The 25,589-nt window shown below is 43.3% G+C and overlaps 1 protein-coding gene across 1 annotated transcript in view; it reads left to right on the top strand.

Annotated features, from left to right (window-relative positions):
• The window catches only part of SNX24 (sorting nexin 24), a 159,684-nt gene that overhangs the window by 129,964 nt on the left and 4,131 nt on the right, over nt 1–25,589 (top strand). The window contains exons 4-6 of the mRNA XM_032335480.1: nt 20,631–20,725; nt 22,182–22,214; nt 22,710–22,774. Coding sequence (XP_032191371.1) covers nt 20,631–20,725; nt 22,182–22,214; nt 22,710–22,774 — 193 coding nt within the window. The remainder of the gene's footprint in view (nt 1–20,630; nt 20,726–22,181; nt 22,215–22,709; nt 22,775–25,589) is intronic.

The raw sequence follows: 25,589 nt of genomic DNA on the forward strand, positions 1-25,589 counted from the left end.
AGGGCAAACTTTCAAGCCGAGACCAGGAATTAGCTTATAGTGTTAGCATAAGCATAGTAGCGTAGCTACTCAGATTTCAATCCGTCCAGAGCTTTCAAATACAAGCCAGCACAATAACAAGCAATTATGTGACAACTATTTTCATATTGCTTGTGTTTTTATGTTTCGTGAGGTTGATATATTTGAAAGGGGTACTTTTGGGTACGTATTTTTAATATGAACAATATTCATGTGAATTGTGATAGTCCTCATATCAATAACAGAAGACCACTGAGAAATCATGGAGATCATTGGTTTGCAATGGCATCAGTGTCATTAGTTTTTGTTGTTATTGTTGTTGTTTTTCCAGAGTAATCCCTGTTCTGCATTAATTAGTGAAGAAATGCCTATCAAAAATGTCATATCAAAACTGGGTTTACTTGTAGAGACTTTACACACAGGTGTGGATCTATCACCCTTCTGTGTCACCCTTACCCTGTGACATCTGTAGGATCATCACAGCAATCTGTTGAAAGACTTTAACTTGAAAGGTAGTTTTTTTTCCCCCTGAAAATATAATTAGCCAATTTGTTTTGACGCCCTTAAACCTATCAGAGTGGATTTTAAGAGCAGCTACTGCACACCCCCCAAAATTGCATTTTATCATTTTTTAATTTCAATGTATCAGATTGATCCTTCTTTGCTCTCTACACAAATGACACAGTTAGTGGAATTGGGGATATCTAAAGAGGATCCTAAAAAATGAGAGCATTAACCCCGAGTGCACTGAATTCCCTGAACGTCTCGCATTCTCCTGCTCACACTTGAAGTGGGCACCTGCTGTTTAATGTAATTAGTTTCAGAGGGAATATGTCAGATCAGTCCTCAGGAGTTTACTCTGACCCGAAAACCATCGTAAGAAAATATCAGGGAGACAAAACAAGAAAAGTTAGCACAGTTGGGAAGCTGCTTCACACCACGTCATTCGTTATTTGGGGGCATGTTTTAAAAGATTCCTATTTGCTGTCTGGCTCCGTTATTTTCTGGTTGCAAAATTGTGCTCAAGATTGCTGTAGCAAGAAGCTGTTTTCCTTTGCCCAAAATGAGGACATGGTTGGCTGTGTTTAAAAAAAAAAAAAAAAACAAAAAAGAAAAGAAAGAAAGAAAGAAAAGAAAATTAGAAAATATTAGGAACTGCAATGATAGTTTTTTTGCACTTGTCTGCTAGATTAAAAAAATTAAAGACACATTAAGCTTGTTCATTTTCAACCTGCCCTTTCCCATTAAAACGTGTACTGAAAAAGACCGTTTCCCATTTCCCTTTTTATCCCTATTGATGTTTGGCTTATAATGAGCTGTAATAAAGGGTCAAAAAGAGTCTCATTTGAGTAGCGGGGTAAATCTGAAACACCCCATGGCAGCATCCCTGGTCTGTTTGGCTTCTTTTTCATAGGTGAGCGGTTGCTTATTTTGTTGGTAGTTTGTAAGGCATCTCATCCAGTCCTGAGAACATCCTTTGTTTTTTGTTGTTGTTGTTGTTCCCTCTGTCATTCTCCTTGGTTGAATATTGCTTATATATTCAGCCACACTGTGGCTGTGCTCCAGAGCTTAAGGGAGGGGCTCTGGGCCCATCTCTAGCCAGAGGCTGAAGGGGGAGCCACTGACCCCCGCAGGATCAGACAATTGTGGACGAACTCCAAGAACCCTTAAAAGAGAACGCAGCTGGGAGTTAGTGCAAGACCTGGATCCTCGCCTCTCCAGCTCCGGGGGGGCCGACTGTCCACCTTGGAGGATCTGGGCAGGTGCTGCTGAGAAGGGAAGCTAGTCATTTAGCATCTCGGTTAGCTTTCTCATTCACAAATACTTGCGATCTGTCGACCTCAGATGTGGTAGTGAGGATTAAGTGACCTGGATATGTGGAGCCCCTCGGCAAGCCGTAAAACCTTATGCAAATATTAGATTTTTTTGTTTTTTCTTGACAAGTGCCTTATTTCATTCCATCCTATTGATAAATCCTCGCTGCAGCCTTCTGCAGCAAGTGGACCTCCAGCCGCTGTCGGTGACAGAGCAGCTGCCGAGGTGCAGGTTTCCTCCAGCAGGCACAGTTCCCGGCTGGTTTTAGCCGCAGAGTTTCCCTTTATATTGAGCCGAAGTTTGCCGTCTCCGTATCTACCTTTGCTGACTCACACTGGGTGTGTGGAATGACCCTCATGCAGCCAAAGCTGGGTCCTGGATGGAGAGGTAGAAGATGGATGAATGACCCAGTCTGCCCCTTTGGAGCTGGAGTGGATTGGGCAAAAGCCAAATAAACCTTTAAATGAAGTCCTTGCGAGTGCTGTGCACGGAAGGAGGCAGAAGAAAGTTATCAGAGACTGAGAGGGAGTGCTTGGCCCCAGGAGCACCCCTCCAGGGGGGCTTCAGGCTGAGCAGTGTTGGGACGCCTGGGTGGCCCTGTTGCTCAAGCAAGCCCTGGTGATTTCAGAGTGGTGGGACCGAGCCCCATGTTTGTGCACAGCCTGCTTGAGACTCTCTCCCTCTTCCTCTCCCCTCAAAAACAAATAAACAAGTCTTTAAAAAAAGAAAAGAAAAAAGACAAGACTGAGGCGCGTGTTCATCTTGTTGAGCATGCAGAGAAGGCCAAGGGGACAGTGCAGGGAGGGGCGGTGGGAGGAAGGGGCAGAGGCACATTTGTGGCTCTGGTGACCCCGGTGGCTACAGTTTTCTGAGTGAGTGGCGCAGGAGCTCCAGAGGGTGCTAATGAAAGTCTGAACGTGGAGCTGAGGAAAAGGAAGCTTTTAGCTTCGGCAGCCGGGTGGATGGTGCTGTCACGTGCTGAGATGAGGAAGGGGATGGAGGAGAGGGTGGCAGCTGGGGGTGGGGTTTTTGGGGGGTTTGGGTTGTTTTTTTTTTTTTTTTAAAGGAAATACCAACTTCTGCTTTGGACCTTTTGAGTTGAGGATGTCTGTTAAGAAATTCAAGCAGAACAGTTAAGAAGGTATTTAGTTCCAGAAGAGAGGGCCAGCCTGGAGGGGTGAATTTGTACCTCACCACCATAACGGTCTTAAAATCCATGGCAGCTGGGACTGCTCGGTTCGTGGGAGAGTGTGAGGAAAACAGAGCCTGCTGGCTAAGCTCTGAAACATCCCAACATTTCAAGGTCAGGTAGAAAAGGAAGAAGCAACAAAAGAGGGTAAAAATAAGATAGGAGAAACAGCGGAGGAGTTGCAGAAACAAAGAAAAGTGGGTGAGTGGTTGTCTGGTGGAGAGCTGGCTGCCCAGAAGTTGAGTGGGGTCGGGATAAAAGTGGCCGTTGGATTTAACCACGGGGAAGAGATCTGTGATCTTGACCAGCGGAGAGTGGTGGAAGCCAAAGACAGTTTGTAGAGGGTGGAGTCGTGGATGACTGAGATAAGAAAGGGAAGCAACATCTGCAGAACATTCTTGAGAACTTTCGCCACGAAAAGAGGCAGAGAAATAAGCTATAATCTCTGAGGGGGGAATTTGAGGTTTGTTTTGTTCTGTTGTTTCAAAATGAGATACTAGAGTATGTTTATATGCAGATAGCAGTGGTTCAGTAGAGATGATAGAAGGATGGATGGATTCATGGGTGGATGGATGGATGGATGGGTGTTTGGTTGGATGGATGGAATTAGATCCCGAATACACAGAGGAGAGAAGGGCTGTAATTAAAGAAGCAAATGCTTGGGAAAATCAAGAAATGGATTGAGAACCAGAGCATAAGTAGAGGAATTGATCTCTGATTTAAGAAGGGACACTTTTTCCACAAACACAGAGAAAGAGAGTTTGGTGGAAGAGGAATGTAGGTGGGGTGAAGATAAGACACATCAACTCCTCACCCAAGCTTTGATGGCAATTCAGAAACCATCAGAGTTGATGGAAGAGTTTGACTCTGCCTCTGAGAGGGAGGGTGGAGGAAGGGCTCAAGAAGATTCAAAGAAAAGAGAAGGTATGAAATGGGTACAGGTGGTTCGTCTAGAGCAGTGGTTCTCAAAGTCCTGTTTCTGGCTGGCAGGGTCCACATCACCCGGAAGTATGGAAGCTTTTTTGAAATTCCAATTCTGAATGCTCACCCCCAAACCCACTGGATCAGACAGTCTGGAAGTGAGACCCAGCACTCTGTGTTTTAACAAGGCTTCGAGGGCATTCTGCTGCTGGCTGAAATTTGGGAACCACTGTTCTAGTGAAAGGTGGCAAGATCATATTCTGTGGGTTAGAGCTTGAATTTAGAGTGAAAACAACTTGTTGGTATTGAATGGTTTTTCTTGCAGTGTTTAGCACCTGGGTTGAGGGATGGGTAAGAGATGCTAGGATTTAGCCACAACTGTGGTGTCCCAAGTACAACAGAAGGAAGGGGAGTCCTGGGGTTGGAGGTGTTTTAGGGAACTGATTATGATGGTAGATCATGGAATCCTAAGCTGGACAAGGAGGGCAGAAAAGTCAGAGGGGTCTGATGGAAGTGAGAAAGCCCCAGATCCATGCATTAGAGGTCTCATACGTAGTAGAGGGTGACACCATGGCCAGGAAGGGCTCTACATAGCAGCTCAAGGTCGTGTGTGAGCTTCCTGGCCATGGAGGTAATACTTTGAAGATCTGACTAAATGAGTTCTGCATAGAAATCATAGAAATTCCTTAGAACAAAAGTTGGCCCGTGTGCATGCTTGCATTAAGAGGCCAGGAAATTACAACATAGCTGGATTACATACAAAGCAAAAGCTTTTTAAAATAATAACACAATTAAAACCATGTAAGAAAATGCTTCCTTTCTTTAAATCCACGATTTCAATTATTTAGCTTCTGCGAGGGTCTTTTAGAGTTCCCAGGTCGAGTTCCATCATGAGGGTGGGGGTTCTTGCCACACACAACACTGAGGAATTCTCAGATACCAGCAGGGTACTCTACAGTTCAGCTCAGTTCTGAAACTACCTCTGCAGGGATATGTCAGATCCCACAGGGTGAGGATTCCGTCCTACAAGATGGCTCCCCACCACATACTTCAGACATCAGTTATAAAGCTTCAGGCTCTTACCTGTACTTCGGAGTGACTGGCTATGGATTGGAGGTTCCAGCGACCTCCTCCTTAAGTTCACTTAATTTGCTAGAGTGGTTCAGGGAACTCAGGGAACCACTTACAGTTCCTGGCTTATTGAAGGGTATGACAAAGTCTACCTATCAGCAGTCAGATGAAGAGGGATGTAGGGCGAGGTCTCAAAGAAGCTTCTGTCCTCTTGGGTTTTTGTGGGGGCTTCATGACATAGTCATAATGGACTAAGTCATTGGCTGTTGGCTGATTCAGCCTCCAGCCTTTCCTCCCACCCTAGAGGTTGGGGGGTGGGACTGAAAGTGCCAACCCTCTGATCATAAGGTTGGTCTTCCCGCAACCAGCCCCTGACCTTGGGTGGATCCAAAATTCACCTTCATTAATAACAAGACACCCATTTCAACTTTATGTTTATGGCTCTGAAGCATTTTCAGGAACTATGAATAAAACCCAAATATTATCTAAGAAATATGTATTTGGTCTTCTGAAGTAGAAGTATGTGATGAATGTAGATATAATGTATATATTAAATCTATATTTCTTATAAATCATTATAGCACCAATTGGTTTTGCTCATCTTATACTCCTACTACTACTAAGGAAAATAATAATAAATATTAATTTTTATTTATTATGGTATATCAGGTACTGCAGCAGTTTCTTTATGGGCATGAGTCGTATTTCATCATGACTACAAGGTCTGAGACAGATGGTTTTCTTTTTTTTTTTTTTAGTTTCCAAACCTGTTTTATTTATTTTATTGACATATAAGGTATCATTTGTTTCAGGGATACAAGTCTGTGAATCATTAGTCCTCCATAATTCACAACACTCCCCATAGCACATGCCTTCCCCAGCATCATCACTATCCCTCCCAGCCCCCTTCCCTTCCAGCAACCCTCAGTTTGTCTCCTGAGATTAAGAGTCTCTTAATGGTTTGTCTCCCTCTCTGGTTTCATCTTGTTTTATTTTTCTCTCCCTTCCCCTGTGATCCTCTGTCTTATTTCTCAAATTCCTTGTATCAGTGAGATCATATGATAATTGTCTTTCTCTGACTGACTTATTTCACTTAGCATAATACCCTCTAATTCCATCCACAATGCAAATGGCAAGATTTCATTTCTTTTGATGGCTGTATAGTATACCATTGTGTGTGTGTGTATCACATTTTCTTTATCCATTCATCTGTTAACAGACATTTAGTTTTTTTCTATAGTTTGGCTATTGTGGACATTGCTGCTATAAACATTCGGGTGCATGTGCCCCTTCAGATTACTACATTTGTAACTTTAAGGTAAATACCCAGTAGTGCAGTTGCTGCATCGTAGGGCAGCTCTATTTTCAAATTTTGAGGAACCTCCGTGCTGTTTTCCAGAGTGATTGCACCAGCTTGCATTCCCACCAAGAGTGTAGGAGGGTTCCCCTTTCTCCGCATCCTCGCCAACATCTGTTGTTTCCTGACTTTTTAATTTTAGTCATTCTGACTGGTGTGAGGTGGTATCTCATTGTGGTTTTGATTTGTAATTTCCCTGATGCTGAGTGATGTGGAGCACTTTTTCATGTGTCTGTTGGCCATCTGGATGTCTTCTTTGCAGAAATGTCTGTTCATGTCCTCTGCCCATTTCTTGATTGGATTATTTGTTCTTTGGGTGTTGAGTTTGATAGTTCCTCATAGATTTTGGATACTAGCCCTTTATCTGATATGTCATTTGTGAATATCTTCTCCCATTCTGTCAGTTGTCCTTTGGTTTTGTTAACAGTTTCCTTTACTGTGCAAAAAAAGCCTTTGATCTTGATAAAATCCCAGGATTCATTTTTGTCCTTGCTTCCCTTGCCTTTGGTGATGTTTCTAGGAAGAAGTTGCTGCGGCTGAGGTCAAAGAGATTAATGCCTTTGTTGAGACAGATACTTTTTTTTTTTTTAAAAGATTTTATTTATTTATTTGACAGAGAGAACACAAGTAGGCAGAGAGGTGGGCGGGGAGGGAGCAGGCTCCCCGCTGAGCACAGAGCCCAATGCAGGGCTCAATCCCAGGATCCTGGGATCATGGCCTGAGCTGAAGGCAGAGGTTTTAACCCACTGAGCCACCCAGGCACCCCGAGACAGATACTGTTATTGACCCTCTTGAAGCACAGAGAACCCAAGAAACTTACCTAGTCTGAATTGTAAACAATTCACATACATGTTTAGAAGTGCATACAGTCCTCGTAAACTGAAACTACCTCATTCTCACCTCTCAGGAGCATCTGTTAAATTATGGGTGTAGTTTTCCATTGATCATCGGCTGTCCCCAGGTGATCACACCTAGCCGAACCTTGTGGAAACACACCCAAAAGATTTTTTTACAGAAAAATGGAAGCTTTCCTGTCAGCTGCTCCCGGATACCTCCCTGGCTCCTTTTTCGGGGCACCTATGGGACAGTCTGGGGGTGAGGGTTGTGGAGTAGACCACAGCCTGGGATGGTTGGTCAACTTGGCTAGTGTGCTTAGTGCATAGGACAGAGAAGGTATCTAGGTTGTCTCCATCAGTCCCTCTGTTTTATTTGCCACCGCCCATGCCGTGTTGCATTTCCCCTCCTGCATTTCCACCTACCCCACTGATGTCTGCCTCCTTCCTTAGGCACGTCTGTATCAGGAACAAGCCATGGGCAGCGAGAAGAAATGAATGCAAAAGTGTTATCTTTGGACACAGAAAAATAACTGTCAGCCTCTTCTTCCCTCAAACTTAGCTAAGATCTGGAAGATGCCAACTGCTTGAAGATATATGTGGTCATTTCAACCTGCTAGAGTATTAGTGTAAATCATTACTATCTCCCTTTAATTGCTCTTAATAGAAAGCTGTTAAAAGATCATAAAATTTGTGATTAAAAGGACCTGTTTACATAGAATTGTATTTTCTTCCACCAGCCGATGCTAAATTATTCCCTCTGGCTCATTCTACAGTGATTTGGACAGTCCTTTGTAAAATAAGTTTAATGAAACACTTTCCATACCATAGGGATGGTGCCTATGATTTGTTTAATAGACCCAATTTAGTAGGATATTTTTCTGGATAATCAGCTTACGTTTTTCTTTGTTTAGGTTCATCTCATTAGGTATATGCTTGATTTCTTCCCTGTTCCATAATATGTGTACTTGGCACCTGCTGGGTTAGGCAGACAAGTTTTTCATATATTGGTCCATTTCTTGCATTTTATAGATTGTGCAATATATGTGTGAGCCTAATTGCTTTTTCATTTTTCATAGGCTGTTCTTCATGGTATAGACTTCTCTAAAGTCGTAAGTTAAAAATAGAATATCGGGTTCACTTGGCCGTTTCTTCTCCCTTTCTTCTTTCCTTCCTTTCCTACTCAGTACTGAAGTAATAAATTAAAGGTAGCATAGCAGAGTTGGTTTTTTTCTTTTCTTCTGTCTTCCCTTTAAAGTATTCTACCCAGGACTCTGTTCTCTGGGCCAAAAATAGGGCTTTATGATCTGCAGAAGCAAGAGGCTTATATCAGCAAGAGCTTGTATTCTACCTCAGATATCAGCCCAAATAAAAGGGCCAAACTAAAAGTGGGGTTTATCTTTCTCAAGCAAATTATTTCTCAAGCACTACCCATGGTAGATAATTGTGGGTTTGGGTTCAGTGGCTCAAGATTATCAGGGTTTGAAAGAACCAAGATGCCCTTCAACGGATGAATGGATAAGGAAGATGTGGTCCATATACACTATGGAGTATTATGCCTCCATCAGAAAGGATGAATACCCAACTTTTGTAGCAACATGGACGGGACTGGAAGAAATTATACTGAGTGAAATAAGTCAAGCAGAGAGAGTCAATTATCATATGGTTTCACTTATTTGTGGAGTATAACAAATAGCATGGAGGACATGGGGAGTTAGAGAGGAGAAGGGAGTTGAGGGAAATTGGAAGGGGAGGTGAACCATGAGAGACTATGGACTCTGAAAAACAATCTGAGGGTTTTGAAGGGGCGGGGGGTGGGAGGTTGGGGGAACCAGGTGGTGGGTATTATGGAGGGCACGGATTGCATGGAGCACTGGGTGTGGTGAAAAAATAATGAATACTGTTTTTCTGAAAATAAATAAATTAATTAAAAAAAATGATTATCAGAGGTTGGATCTCTTTGATTCTTTTGGTGTCTCCCTCACGAGAATCAGAGGGCAGCTGAGCTCAGAGCTCATGCTCGTGTTTCAGGAGAAGAAGAGCTCATGCTCGTGTTTCAGGAGAAGAAGAGGGAGAAAGCGGGTGCAGAGATGAGCAGAAAGCTGAGGGAGAGCCAGCAGAGCCTGACCATTCCCTTTTGGGCAACTTTTTGGCTCTTTCCCAACCAACAACTTCCACGGGCATCTTCGTGGCTCTGTCTTTGTCTCGTGCCAAGGGACTTCGGAAAATGTTGAGGGGCAGGGCTGTTGTGATGGTTTTTTTGTTATTGTTGTTTGCTTTTTTAACCTTGGCTAATTGTCACCTACCCCCCTCCCCCACCGGCCCAAACTGACACTGAATTAATAAGGAAGAAGGGAAGAGTGGATCTTGGGTAGCAACTGGCAGTCTGAACCATGGCCTCCAGGGGCAGAAGACTGAGCAGAGATTTTGTGTTTCTGCCTAAGTGTAGAGGAGCTTTCCATGCAATCATTCTGTTCTTGCTTCCTGGGGATGTCTGGGAGTTTATCATAAAACGCCTGCTGTAATGTGAAAATCTACAAGAAAGGGTCTGTGTTTTTTGTGGAGTGTGAGTCCCTGAATACACATCTGTAATTTAGTTCCAAGATATGGGAACATTTCTCTCGGTGTCAGATTTGGGAGAAGGGCTAGAGTAGAGAAGTTCTTTCCATGGACGCTGAGACCGGGGTCTTACTCGGACATCCTGTGAATGATTAACAGCCATGTCCACAGAGGCCTCCTTTCTCCTGCTCTTGCTATTGTATTCTGTCTTCCTTGGTGTGGTCCCGCTGGGCTTCTGTTAACCCACCAGTGTGTTTTAGGTGAACAGCTTTATTGACTGCATTTTTGTTGTTGTAGCCAAGAGGTCAAGGGCCTCTTTCCCCCTGTCTTTATTATTTGCTGCCTAGATGTGTTTTTAACTTTGGACCTTGGAGCTGTGTCCACGAGGGCCACTTTCCATTGTTGCTGTCGGTTCTCTGAGGAGCCGTTCCTGCATCTCAGAGCAGTCTCTGCTCAAGCTCTCGCCGCTTCCACGCAGGCTTCCCGCTCAGTCCCATGCATCATGTGTTGTGCTCTTCCACGGGTCTGAAATTCCCGTTAAACACTCAGTGTAACACAGTAACTGTAGCATTTAAGCAGGAGATTCAATGCAGTATACTATTTGACAGATACATGATCAGATTAGGAGTCTTTATGTAGACATACAAACCCAAAAAAAAAAAAAAAAAGATACTTGCCGGGTACCCTATTTCTGAACTACTATGCTGTAGGAACTTGGAGACCTAGGAATCCCTCATCGATCTGACTCTACCACCTGAAAACCCCAGTGCTGGAGCGGCTCAGAGTGTACAGTACGTGATGGAGGAGAGTGCTGAATAAATCAGAGGGATAAACTAGGTAGTGGGAGGAACATTGAAGGGACTTGAGAGAGCAGATTGTTTTCAAGCTCTTTAAACACTTTAAAAACATCAATTCATCAACATGCAGAGGCTATGCTAATTGTAAATCTTTCATTAAAAACCAGTCTCCTGAGGCTGTCTCCAGCCAACATCTTACAAGCCCAGTTCTGATTACTACTTCTTCCTTAAAGTAGTAAGATCACCTTTCCGTAAGCATATCCTCTGATTTGTATTTAAATGAGTGTTGTACCCCCGTGCCCCCATTATTTGAATTTCTAAATCCATTTTGGTTTGCTTTGTAATACGCTGTTTTGTTCAAATGTGTTCATAACTTCTGTGGTCTTAACTTTGGCCTTAGAGGCAAGAAGTTAATTTATAACGGCTTTTAGAATTTGTTTTATTTGTTTGTTTTGTTTTTATTGGATCATCAGGGATATGCCTGATAAAATTCTGTTGTTATCTGTAATCTATTATTGAGTCACATTATTATTCAACATTTAACTAGGTAGTTGGATCAGAAGTACATAAAATGTGGCTTTAAAGTCTTTCAACAGTCAAAAAAGAATGGAGTTGGTCAGAGATTGTCAAATCGATTTGGAAGTGTTATGAGGCCAGATCCTTTTGAAGTTGCTTTTGTTTTTCTTTTTTTTTTTTAGGTTTTGTTGTTGTTTAAATATAGGGAAGAGATTTGATGGAATTTATTGCCTTTCTTTGAGTTTTTGTATACTTTTAAGACTTAGTTGAGATGTTAAGATACATGTAAAATCCAAGGAAAATCGGGAATATATTTTAAGGGAGTCAATTTCATAGGCACCTTTCAATTTATCTGTGGGATAAATTAAATTTATAAATACAGTGGGAAAATATATATTGGGAAAAACTAGGATTCTAGTTGAATTCACTAAAGAAAAAAAATCACTAGGAAAAGAACAGCACAGTGCTGTTGCGTATGCTGTAAATATCAGTAAATACTTATGGAATGAATAAATGAATGAATGAATGAATGAATGGAGACATCAGTTGAGCAGTAGTTTTGGAGCTAGAGAGCTGATCCTGACTGCCCTCTGCCCTCTGAGAAAACTTGCACAGGTATTTAGCCTTTGCGAGCTCCCAATTTTTCCATCGATAGAATTTGGACAATGATAGCCTCTCACAGTATTGTGAAAATCACCTAAGATAAGGAACTTGGCACAGAGTAGGCATTAAATAAATATTATTGTAGTTTTAAGCCATTTCCCTATTTGGTAGGTTAAAATTCTTGAAAGTTAGTATGACTCAGTCCACTATTAATCATCAACAGAGCATGAAATGATTCTGTTTTTTCCACGAAGATAACTTAGCCCATACCGAGGGTTTGGGGAAAGTTTCCTAAGGGAGGTAATGCTGGAGCTGTGACTTGAAGGCCAGGTAGGAGTTGCCCAGTTGAAACGAGGTAGGAAGGGCATTTCCAGTAATGGAGCCATACCCTTAGGGAAAGATAACTCAGTAGACTACTTCAGAAGTGTTGCTTGGAGAGATTATGTCTCACCCTCTCTTACAAGCTCTACTTGCTACAGTTGGGGGCAGGGTCCCCTGGCCCAGGATCCTTATCAGAAAAATATTTGAGGGGCGCCTGGGTGACTCAATCATTAAGTGTCTGCCTTCAGCTTGGGTCATGATCCCAGGGTCCTGGGATCGAGCCCTGTATTGTGCTCTCTGCGTGACAGGGAGCTTGCTTCTCCCTACATCTCTCTCTCTCTCTCTCTCTGACAAATTAAAATATATATATATATATATATATATATATATTTGAGCGTAATGCTCCCATATGTGCACATTTAATAATGACTTATATACCCATGCTCCTTTATGAATCCATCCGTCAAAAATTAGAAAAGATGAATCTCTTTATTTGTTAAGTGAAAATAAACAGAAAGTCTGATACCTGTTTTCCTGGATCATAGTTGATGATCTTCCTTAATTTCACACATGCCTCTCACCTACTTTAGAGACTGCTGGCCTAAGAAGAATATACTGGGCATTGGCACAAGTTTTCCTCATGCTTCCCAATCATGTTTTATGAGAGTTTAAGGTTTATATTTTCAGTATCTGCTGGTTCTCATAACTTCCATTCTAAAAAGTTAACATAATCATTGGCTCCCTGCTGAGTATATCCCAGGGATCCCAGTCGGGGATCTGTTTCCTAGGAGCAGAAACAGAACTTCTCAGAAAGGATATACCTTCAACCTGGGCTGACCTGTCCCACAGATGAGCTCAAGAACCAAAACTACAGAACACAGAAGGAAATAAACAGCTGTGACTGAGAGTCAGCACACACATAACAGCAGGATTAAACCCCAAGAATTTGAAGGAAAGGACAATTTGATGAAAACCAAAAATTAAAATGGTGACGTAATTGAAGGCATAGGGAAAGAGCTAGCATCAAAGGAAAACAGATGAGGCGGACGTGGAAAAGTACCAGTAGAAATGAAAACAGTCATTGACAAGTCAACAGCTTGACTAAGAAGTGGTTTAGACATAGCCGGAGAGCAGATTTAATACGTGGTCACTGGTCATGGTGGGGGGAGGGGGCACTATTGCTATTTCAGTCGTGGTCAACATAACATTCAGATCATGTCACGTGTACCCAGGTTCCCCCACCTACCGCTTACCACTAACACCACTCGCTGCCCCTAAATCCGTGGAGGACCAAGAGCCAAATCCTTGACATGACCCAGAAGCCCAGCCCAGCCTCTCCAGCCCTGCTTTGTTATCTTCTCAGGCACAGCCACAACGGCCATGGGATTTTTGATACCATCAATGGTTCCACCATTCAGTTTCCTGGGCTTTGCGTCTGAACTATGCCATTCCCTCTACGCATCATCTCGCTTGTCCTCCAGTTCCAGGATCACCTTGCCAGGGAAGCACTCCTTCTACTAAGGGGTTCATACAGTGCTTCCTTATGAACGTTTAAAAAAACAGCTAGCTATGTCCCCGCAAAGTCCTGATTTCAGTTTGTAACCCCACATTTATGACTGTGGTTATTTGAACACCGTTCATTTTCCTCACTGGACCCCACGTCCTGACTGGGCAGGACCATGTTTCTTTGGCCAACCACCGCGCCAGTGGTTGGACCTAGGAGGTGTTAGATAAATGTTCCAGAAATACACAGAACATAAACTTTGATGTTAAAATAGCTCAAAAGATGGTTGATGTTTCTGTTTCTCTTGTTCCATAATTAGTTTTGTCTTTTTAGCTATATTATCAGAAACAGTATTTCTTCTTTCAAATCTGTCTTGAGCCGTATTACAGTATTTCTTTGCACAGACTTTTTTTTTTTTTTTTTTTTTGCCATTCTATATAGGCCCTTGTCAGCATTCAGCTTTTGGTGCAGGTCTTCAGATTCCTTGCAAGATAGACCATAAAACCCTAAGAAACCACAGCAGCTGAATTCGTTGAATAGTGCAGTTTTTTTCCAGGCACAGAATTAGGTGCATCTTAACAATGGTGTCACCTACACACGGAAGGAAAGAAAGGGGCATTCTTCAGATCTACCTATGATTTGGACTTTTTAGGTGGCCATCTGACTTTTTAAAAGTATTCCTTTGATAACCTTACTGTGGCTCATTTGGTGAGATTGTGAGCAAGGGCTGGGGCCGGGGGTTGAGCAGAAGCCTGCAGACTGCGAAGGCTCTGTGCACCGGAGGCTTCCGTCCCTGAGGACAGGGACACCACTGCCCACTTACTTCAGTGAGGAGGCATTGATTTTCTCGCTCTCTGTTCTTCACTGCACCTCTGAAGCAGGTGTGCTAGGAAGCAGCTTTCCTGGTGGGCAGAGGAAAAACCGTCATGAACTTTGTCACCCCCACGATCGGGCATTTCAAACCCAACTAGGTAGAAGAGGAACAAGGCTTTAAAGACTCCTGAAAAACCTCCCAACTTGCTTCAGCGTTCTGGGCCATTGTGACAGAGAGGTTCCCCACAGTTTGCAACAATCCTTGATAGACAATGGGACAGAAATGTGTGTTTTGTTTTTTTTTTCTTCTTTCCTATTTTGAGGAGAGAATAAAAGGATGAAATCGGTGAAAACAATGCAGCTTTGCGCAGCAGTCTGGGAAGGTTAGCAAAGTGGTCTTGTCCAAGTTTCCAACAAGATGTTCCGTTCCTGTTATAATTGGCTGCTGGGTAGGTTTGGACCTAACTAGAATGCCAGCGTTCGATTTTACCGTGTCCTCGGTGGACACGTGTCACCGTTTATGCTCGCCTTAGTGACAATTTTCTAAAATGGAAACTCGTGGGAAATCATTACAGTGTTTATATGTCTCCCTTGTCGGACGGCGTTATCCTGTGATATTTTACCAGTGTTTTCCACTGCATGATGGCATCTAGCGAAGGTTAAGGCAGAACAGGTCCCTCTGTAATTTTGTGACTGCATTTTACTTACTGAAGAAGAAAAGATAACTGACAATTAAGTATTTGGGATGTCACAGAAAGAACATGTGCAACTAATCAATGGTATCCTTTGGGAACATGATTTTATAAAGCTGATAAGGTAGAAAAATCGGGATTTTGTGATTTGTGTTACATGATGATAATTGCACCTTTTCAATAAAAAAGACATTTCTCCTCGAGTAAACATTGAGCTTGCAGGGGATGCCGGTAGAAATGCTCTTGTTTTTCTGCCCCCATCCAGGCAATTTTTTTGGAAATGTTGTAGACCAGAAGATTTTTTTCAACATTCTTTTAGAGTGATGTTTCTGAAGGAATATCTGGTGTGTTTTTAAGGAAAGTCATTTATTATCTTGAAAGCAAGTAACACTATATGAAGAATAATAATTATTTTTTGCTTAGTACAAGGTACGGTTTCCTAGTTTTAATGTTTATCAGAGTTGGATACAGTAATAACAGCCTGTTATATAGTATATCACACACTTGTTACAGTTCTTTATTTAACCCAATTTCTCATGTGCATCTTAATAATAATAATATAATAACCTGGTTTTTAGTCTTCATTACTCCCAAGGGATAAACATGGAAATTTCTTTGATGCATTCTTCCGTTCGTTCTCTTGCTTCTCCCATGTGCATGTGTATCAAAGAGCAACTAAAAGACATTCAGAACCCAGGCTTTTTTTTTTCTTCTTCTTTTTTAAGATTTTATGTATTTATTTGACAGAGAGAGACAACAGCAAGAGAGGAAACACAAGCAGGGGGAATGGGAGAAGGAGAAGGAGGCTTCCAACTGAGCAGAGAGCCCAATGCGGGGCTCGATCCCAGGACCCTGGGATCATGACCTGAGCTGAAGGCAGATGCTTAACAACTGAGCCACTCAGGTGCCCCGGAACCCAGGCTTTTCTAGAAGCTCTTGCAATGCAGGTTTTCCCATACGTGGGAGACTTTCTCTTGTTTTTTGCAATGGCTTCAGTTAGATATAGACACCTTCTTTGCTGGCTAGGACATTCCTAACTTACTGTCCCAACAACTTGGAAAATCTCCACTCTCCTTAAAAAACATTAGTTAACTAAAAGACCATGCTCCTGGGCCCTGGAACACCTCATTCCATGCTCAGTACCTGCTGTTGGGGTGACCTCTTCTAACAGAAACGATTTTGAATCTTCTTTTCATTTTCATTGCTCCCCTGTAGGCCTTACTGCATTTATTCTTATTTCTCTTTCTTTGGGGGCCAGATAATATTGCATTAAGTGCAGCAAGAGGATTGCTCAGCTCATTTTTCTATACCTTCCAGAAGCAACACTTTTGCTGACCTACCGCTTGAGACCAACAACAGTTGTATACAAACAGCTACTTTTCATCTCACACCTGGGTACTTAATTCTGCCTCATGTAGTATTTGACTCAGGACTTAACACCTGTAAAATATAATTTTTTTTAAAGATTTTATTTATTTATTTGACAGAGAGAGATCACAGGTAGGCATAGAGGCAGGCAGAGAGAGAGAAAGGAGGAAGCAGGCTCCCTGCTGAGCAAAGAACCTGATGCGGGACTCGATCCCAGGACCCTGAGATCATGACCTGAGCTGAAGGCAGCGGCTTAACCCACTGAGCCACCCAGGTGCCCTGTAAAATTTAATTTAATGGGATTTTTTTTCTGATTTTTTTTTTCTCGAATTGGTCATATTCATTTTGAATTCTGATGTTTTACTATATAAATTAGTTGTCCAGCCATGGGTCCAAAGTTGTATCTAGTGTCGGAACTCTACCATTAATTGATTAGACAGTCTGGGACCCATCACTGCCCTGTGTTTCAGAATGCTCTTCTCCTAATAAATGTAGGGTACTTGTGCCTCCTTGGCTGGACTCTGACCTGGCAGTGATAGACTTTATTTATTTTTTTTAAAGATTTTATTTATTTGAGAGAGAGATAAAGAGAATGAGAGGGTGAAGGTCAGAGGGAGAAGCAGATCCCCACTGAGCAAGGAGCCCAATATGGGACTCGATCCCGGGACTCTAGTATCATGACCTGAGCCAAAGACAGTTGCTCAACTACCTGAGCCACCCAGGGGTCCCCCTGGCAGTGATAGAGTTTAAATAATATTTTCTCCATGTTTTGCTAACTTTGGGAACCATCAACAGTAGTCATGAATATGATTGACTGTCTAAATTCAATGCAGTCGTAGATTTTTGACCTACCTGAAAGAATCCTGCAGCCGGGTACCCTCCGGCCAGACACGTATTTTCAACCACAGCCTGGGGCTGAAAACACTAATGAATTCCAGTCACAAGGCACCGCACACTCCAGTGGGGTCGTAATCGACAAGAGAGGTAGAAATCTACAACGGGAAGGCTTTGGGGGGCTGGCTGGCATCCAGCACAGGCCCAGCAGTGAGGGCTTCAGGCGCCAGGCCAAGCAAAGAGGGTGCCCAGCAGCGTTGCTGCCGCACTGAAGCTGAAAGCAGGTGTCCTTGGCGGGGCTGTCAGGGCTCTTGAACCCTCTGCCACCGTCAGCACAATTATGTATGGATGCATATTTTTCAGCCAGCGAGATTCTCAGCTATTATCCATTTTCCAAAGGGATCCATGAATCATAGAGGATTAGGAAGCCCTGTTTGCTGGATGGACAATAATCCAAACTTCCAAAACCGATAAAATAGGCTGTTGAGGATTGATAGAACGAAGAGATTGTAAGGAAACAGTGAACATTTATTGAATGCTAAGTGTGCACCAGAGACTCTTGCGGACATTGTCTTACCCTCACAGTGACCCCACGAGGTGGCTGGGGGTGTGGGAACCCAGCTCTGGCTCTAAAGCCCTGTACTTCCTACCACACCATCTTGCCTCTAAAAAATGGAAATGACTAACGAGTGAAGGTTAATAAAAAATCATGGTACGCAAGCTAGGACAAAAGGGAAATAGGATTTGACATTCAAAATATAATTTATATATATTTATTTATTATATTTATTTATATAAATTTTTATTTGTTTGTTTATTATATGTTTATATTTATTTACCTGTTGGATAAAGTTGGGCAATTAGACCAGACCAGGGTCCCAAGAAGATGGAGTGGACCAGGGTGCAGCTTTAAGAGGGAGGGATCTTCTTGAGGGAAAGCTTCTCAAGAAACAGGAGAAGATGGGGCGCCTGGCTGGCTTAGTCAGTTAAGTGTCCTCCATCAGCTCAGGTCACAAACCCAGGTTCCTGGGATCGAGCCCCGGGGCAGGCTTCCTGCTCAGTGGGGATCCTGCTTTTCCCTCTCGCCACACAGCTTGTGCTCTCTCTATTTCTGTCTCTCTCTCTCAAATAAATAAATACAGCCGAACTGTAAATCCTGAAATCCATATTGGTGACTTTCTTATCAAAAATATTTGAGAATTTTCAGGGAACATTCAATGAAAATTCTCACAAATTTCTGGAGTTATATATATATTTTTTTTTCTTTTCTTTTCTTTTCTTTTTTCCCCCAGTATGTCTTACCTTAAAAAAATGTGGTCATCTCTTTGGAGTGTTTCGTTCGGGGAGGCTGGACAGGATTAATTCCGTCCTGGTGTTGCAGTGTAAACAGCTTTTTGCCTGTCTTTTGTCATTAATGATCATGCTGTAGATGTAGCCAGTGCATTGTAAGCCGATCTGTCAAGGCAAATAAACAATTCACCTTGTTAAAATTCCCTAAATCTTGCATTAATAAAACCAAACTAACCCCCTGAACACTCAAGAGATGTCTTCCTCCATACTGCGGTGATGGATGACATGTCTAAGGATCCTGGAAATTAAGTAGTTCAGGTCATTAAAAGTGTCCCACACTTGTTATTGATTTAATTTATTTTAAAAGGTGGGGGTGGAGATAAGAGTGTTACCCCCCCATTATTTTATTTTTTTTTTAATCTGAAAGCCACTTGTACACATAATGAAAACTATTGCCTAGGTGAACAGCTCTGTTTTTGTTACAACATTAAGCTTTATTATTCAAATAGGTGTTGTGTCATTCTCCTAAACGATGTCAAGAAACATGGAGATAATCATTACAACTTACTTTATGGCAAAAATTCCCTGGAGCTTCATATATACAGTGATTCTTACAATCCTTGAATTGTGGGCACTGAAATAATGACCTTATGGGCACGCCCCAAATTTCCCCGAGTAGATGGAAATTCAGAAGGTCAGTGAAAATAGTAATGAAAGCATGCCTCTAGGAAGAAGAGCTTTTTTCTATTTTACGCACTTATTTTGTTTCCCTACCTTCTATTGCCTTTCCTTAAGCCTCAGTGGGTACCATCAGCTAGGTAAGGAATAGGAAGAGACTGAGACAGAGCTGGGTTTTCAGATGCCTCCTCTCCAGAAACTGAACATCAGGAGGCTTGAGCACTGGTGTAGCTTGGGGCTCAGCCTGCCTCCCTCTTTCCATTCACATGTCCCAAACTGGGTCACTATTTTAAAACTCCGCTAGAGAGGGGACCACGCAGTATGTAAATTATGACAGAAAGCGATAGGCTATATAGAATCGCATATTTCAGAATATCCATAATTTGACCTTTTGTCCTTGGTGCCTCATGCATCATATTGCATAGCTGTGCCTGATCACGGTGTGGGTGACGCCTCAGCATCCCTTCTCATTGTTCTTTAAACCACACGTGGGAGGAGGGCCACGGCAAATGATAGAAATGACCTTTGAAAATAATTCTCTTACTTTCCGAGACTATCATGCAATCTTTGATTCCATGGTCTTCGTAAAAATAATAATAAAAAAAACTGGGGGAGAGTGGTGGGAGAGAGGGGCGACTGTTTAATCAGAACATACACTGGGGCTTTCTTTTTTGAAAACAGATGCCCATGAAAATGCACTTGCACTTGCGTGACTCGGAGAGCCAAGAGCAGGCATGGTTATAACATCGTCCCAGCTCTTTAACAGAGCTCCCTAAATGGAAGAACCGTATAGATTTTTTTTTTTAAGTATATACACTGATTTACACTTAAGGGTAGAGTTATTACTGACCCTTTAAGTGGAGCTGTCCAAAGGGCCATAAATGTCACTTGATCCAAATGCCGAAAGCGGTGATAGCCGAGGGATCTTGGCTAAATCTTCCAGTTAAAAAAGCCATGTGTAGTATTTTCTAAACAATGTGGTCTCTTGTAGAGACACACACACACACACACATACACACACACACACACACACACACACCCGACCACTTAATCACCCAGTAAGGAAAATTTGATGCACGTTTCTTAGCAGTATTATTGATGCTCCCAGGTTTTTAAAATCCTCTCCTCAGGACCTCCACGAAGGCAAGAATTCTGTCTACCTGGTGGCCAGCTGCCTTTCCTCCTAGTCAGCATCTGATGTGTGCTGGATGATCCACAAATGCTGGTTGGGTGAGAGGGTAGATAAAAAAGAGTATTTGGGAACACTGAAGAGTGTGCCTGTCTCCTGAATTCTTGGTGGGTGAGATGGGGACCCCCCCCCAACCCTTACAGACTGTGATAATGATGCTGCGAAGAACTGAGATGGGTGGTCATGACTTCTGACATAGTTCATTTGATTATTGGTTGCTTAGTAAATTTCGCTTTCCGGATTCTCTTTTCTCCTTTCACAGGCTGTCATTTTGGAAAATGAAGAGCTTCCCAAACTGTTCCTTGATTTCCTAAACGTGCGACACTTGCCCTCGCTACCAAAGGCAGAGAGTTGTGGGTAAGAGGTGTTGTTCCCCTATCGGACGTGTATCTGAAACTACCCTACAGTTGCTAGTTGGCCTAACCAATAACCACTGCCCCCCACCCTTGGGTGGTGCTGGAAGGGCCAGCCTGGTCACACCGGTTCTCTCCGCTGGGACAGCACTCCCTCGACCCCTGCCTGTGGTCAAAGGAGTTCCTCTGTGGTCTTCACCGGTATATTGTGGCCAATATATTGCCGCGATATATTGCAGCTCAGGTTTAGACTTAAGGAATTGACTTATTAAAATATGCTGCTTCCTGGAGTGATGTTACATGGTGGGAATTTTGAATCTAGATAGCCTATGGAGGGATTAATATATTTTTTTGTGGGTACTCAAGCAAAGTCTACATGCCCGTGCATGTGCGGTCACATCATCTAAGAGCTGTGAATGACCTTGGAGGTGTTGTTAGCCAACTCCCTTATTGTTGACCTGAGCAAGCTGAGACACAGGAATTAAGTGTCTTTCCCCAAATCTCTCATCTTGTAGCTGGCAGAGCCCAGGCTTTCCCACGTGAGCTCTCTTCCCTGCTGTCTTTCTGCCTCTCCCACAGGACCTTCTCATGTGGGGCTGTAGCTCCCAGTCCCTGTGTCGCAGGAACCAGACATTTGCTATCACCATCAGTTGGGAAGTGTTCTTCTAAAGAATGAACTCTGAAACAAGCCCCTTGCCCAGCTCTGGGCACCTGGCTCAGGTTGAGCTGGCCTCTGAAGGCCATCAGCATCACCCCTGACATATCCAATCCATTTACGGGGAAACACATCATTACAAAGACTCTGCAAACCCACGCAGGGGAGGGGATTTTGTTCATCCTCCTGCCACCTCCAGAGCCCCCCGAAGGACGCACACTAACTACAAGACAGTCATGGGGACCACACCCAGCATTGGGTTAAAACCCGGCTCTCTGCGGAAGGAAAGGCTGCAGACCCTCAGCCCTCCACCCTGCCCCCCACCCTGGCAATGTTGCTCAAGGCCCCTTTCCACTCACCCCACAGCGAGAATTATATACTGAGCTCACCAAATAATAGGCATTGTCCATGTGGCCTGTTCTGACTGAGTGCATTTGCTAGGACCTTGGGGAATGTTTTTAAGAAGAGATTTTAGGAATGACAGAATGAAATCTTAACTCTATTATAGAAGCCTGAAAGTAAAACCATAGGGTTTGTAAGTGACCCTCAAGAAAACTGAAGTTCAAGAATATGACGGTCTTAGATTCTTTAGAACGAGGCATCACAATCACTTCTCGGCCTTTTGGCTAAGATCAAGTGTAGAATGTAGTCATCAGTCATGCTGTGGCTTTGTCAAGGCACCTCTCTTTTCCTAATGTTTCCCAATTTAGAACTTTAAGAATACAGACTTTTTTCCTTGGTTTGCAACAACATTTACCCAACTGACATGGTCTTCCTCTTCTTCTTTTAAAAAAAAAAATTCTAGATCTTTTGATGAGACGGAATCTGAAGAATCAAGGTAAGAACTAATACTAGTCAATCAAGAGTTACATGAAACCAGAAACAGGACCATGGTTTTGCTAAGTGGTGAATTACTGTGGCATAAGTGTATCCCGTCACAATCTTCTTGATAATATATGTTAGGCAGTTGATTTACAAATATGTGATAGAAAATGAGAGAAGTCACCAGTTATATTGAACCCTACATTGTTTTATGCCAGTCCTAAGAATACTATTTTATCAATCATTGTGCTCTGAAATGGTGCACTTTTCATCAGTGATTTGTCAAATAGATGGTATACCCATTTCAGATTCCTCAAAGAGATGTTGAGAAGGTGAGCGCAGGGCTGGTTTGTTCCCTGTAACTCTGCTCACTATTATTCACCCACGCGGTGAGATACATAGACCTTGAGATGTCCCCACACAGCAGTTTGATCCCCTCAAAGCTAGTTTGTAGTGTTTTCTGTTTACCGTCGTCCCCTGATGCTGACATGCCTGTTCTTGACCTTTCCAGCAAACTGTCCCACCAGCCCGTGCTGCTCTTCCTCAGGGATCCATTCGTCTTGCCTACAGCCAGCGGTAATCAAACCTGTCATCTGCTAACAGCTCTTTACTGATCTGACCCTGCACCACATAAACCACGTTTTTAATACAGGTCTAACAGAGTGACATTGGTCCAGGGCTTAATAATCTGCCAATAAACCGGCGCTCTTGGTGTCGGAGACATTCAGAATTTTAATTGGGGCAGGCCTTTCCGCACGAAATGTGATTTTTCTTTCTACCTGACCAGGCAGTTTTGAATGAGAGTAATAAAGAGGAAAGATATTTATTGGCTTTTCTTTTCTTTTTGTTTTTGTTTCTGGTGGTGTTATGTTTTGGTCTCTGCCTGTTTTTTATCCAGATGATAAGGTTTGAGTCTAAGGCTCTGGTTCTTGGTTTTTTGTTTTTTTTGTTTTGTTTTGTTTTTTGTTTTTTTTTTTTAAAGATTTTATTTATTTATTTGACAGAGAGAGATCACAGTAGGCATAGAGGCAGGCAGAGAGAGAGGAAGGGAAGCAGGCCCCCTGCCGAGCAGAGAGCCCGATGCGGGACTCGATCCCAGGACCCTGAGATCATGACCTGAGCCGAAGGCAGCGGCTTAACCCACTGAGCCACCCAGGCGCCCTTGGTTTTTTTTTTTTTAATGCTTTTTCCCCAAAGCGGTGTATCTATATTACATGTATATCTTTACTTCTGTTTAGGTTATAGCATCTTAGATGGTCAGCTGTGTATTTTTAGAAGTTATATACTAAAATAGAATGAATTTATGCACACATGTAATCAATATTTTATTTTTAAAGATTTTATTTATTTATTTGACAGATCACAAGCAAGCAGAGAGGCAGGCGGGGAGGGGGGGAAGCAGGCTCCCTACTGAGCGGAGAGCCCATTGTGGGCTCGATCCCAGGACCCTGGGATCATGACCTGAGCCGAAGGCAGAGGCTTTAACCCCCTGTAATCAATATTTTAGCCTGGGTCCTCTCTTTATGCCAAGAAATTTGAATTCTTCAGAGTTCCTCTCAAAATGTCCTGCTCTACACCTCTTCATGAGTGCCTTCTCAGACGTTACTCCTTTAGTTTTTTAATAGCCTCATAAAATAGGCAAGGTGGGTATCCTCATTGGCTAATAAGAGAGTTGGAACCCCAGGAGGTCCCCAACTTGCCTGGTGTCACATGGCTGATGGGCAGACCCCCTTGGTGCTTAATTTCTTTACATTAATTGAACATTCAGCCCTTTTTAGTAGGAGTAACTAAATAGCAGAGCAACTCAATGGCAGTAGATAAGTGATTTGTTGAAACCGTTCCTACATTCTGACAATAAAACCCTATCACCAGCAAGAGAGAGGGGACCATCCTGTGGCAACGGCGCGTGCACGGAGATCAGTGACTTGGCTGGCAGCGTGAAGAAGGCAGGCCAGGACCCAGCCCAGCTCCGTGGAGGGACCATTCTTAGCACCCTGATCTGAGAGAGCTGACATTCCTTTGCAATATGGGAATATGTTCTCAGAGTATGTTCCCTGTACAGCCCTTTCCGTAAGACATAATTGCCTTTCTCTAGCATTTGCTTCCCGTGTTTTAAAAAAAAAAAAAAAAAAAAAAAAAAAGGCATATTATATCAGTTGACTTTAGGTCAACAACATGTTGCCTCACATAAGCTAGGCTAGATGAAATGGGCGATGTTCTATAAAGCATTCTGTTTCTCTTCGGAGCATGGTTCTACCAGTGCCCTGTACGGTATAGTACTCTGTGCAGGTATGACGGACGGTCAGAAGTTTCCGGCATGGGCCCGATGCTCCTGTGGAGGTGGGGAGCACGGGCTGATCGCTGTGAAGCATAGTGGCCAGGGTGCTCAGGGGTCAAGGAAGGCGTTTTATGATCCTTGAGTCCGCATCGTCCCGCCGACAGAGCTGCGTGTGCTGTGCCCCTGGTGGGCAACAAAGAACAGGAGGCACTCAGGGGAAGAAAGAACTCCAGGGGCAGATACCTGGAGCTAGAACAGGCAAAAGTAGGGATCCTTGGTAGAACATTGGCGTGGACGGAGGATTCGCGCAAATGGGGGATAGCAGTTCAGAGAGGACACAGGAATCACAGGTTTTATGGACAGGATGGCCCCAGGCGGGGGAGGGGAGGGCACCGGATCCGGTTTTGGTGCAGTTTGGCTAACCCACCTTCCTGAGTCGGATCCCCGTTGTCTTACGGGCGTGACGCAGCTGATAGGCTCTTGCAGATCTTAAGCTTTTTTTTTTTTTTTTTTAAAGATTTTATTTATTTATTTGACAGACAGAGACCACAAGTAGGTAGAGAGGCAGGCAGAGAGAGAGACAGGAGGAAGCAGACTCCCTGCTGAGCAGAGAGCCCGATGCGGGGCTCGATCCCAGGATCCTGAGACCATGACCTGAACTGAAAGCGGAGGCTTTAATCCACTGAGCCACCCAGGCGCCCCAGATCTTAAGCTTTTAATCGAGAGGTCAGTTTTACTGGCATCGCATTTCTGGGTTATTTAGGCCTCTTAGCAAAACGTGGGGGTACTCTTCCAGAGGATTCTGACTGTGGAAATACCATCGCAGGTGACCTGACAGTCAGACGCTATCCTCCTATAAAATGTTAATCATCAGTCTTCTCTGAACATAGGCTCTTTGGCCTGAGTTTTAATTTCTCAGGGGAATTCGGAACAGCTCTCGCGCTGGTCCCCAGTATCATCTCTGGCACGGCCACACTCCAGATATTTCTCCATCAGCTTTCATCAGACCTCCCGTCATCTTTGGCCACCGTTGACCGCTCTCTCCCCTGGGCTTTCCCACTCTCCTACTTTTCTGCCCATCCCGGGCAGCCTACCGGCGGGCTCTCATAGACC

The sequence above is a fragment of the Mustela erminea genome, chromosome 3 (genome assembly GCF_009829155.1).
Source record: "Mustela erminea isolate mMusErm1 chromosome 3, mMusErm1.Pri, whole genome shotgun sequence".
Taxonomy (NCBI): domain Eukaryota; kingdom Metazoa; phylum Chordata; class Mammalia; order Carnivora; family Mustelidae; genus Mustela; species Mustela erminea.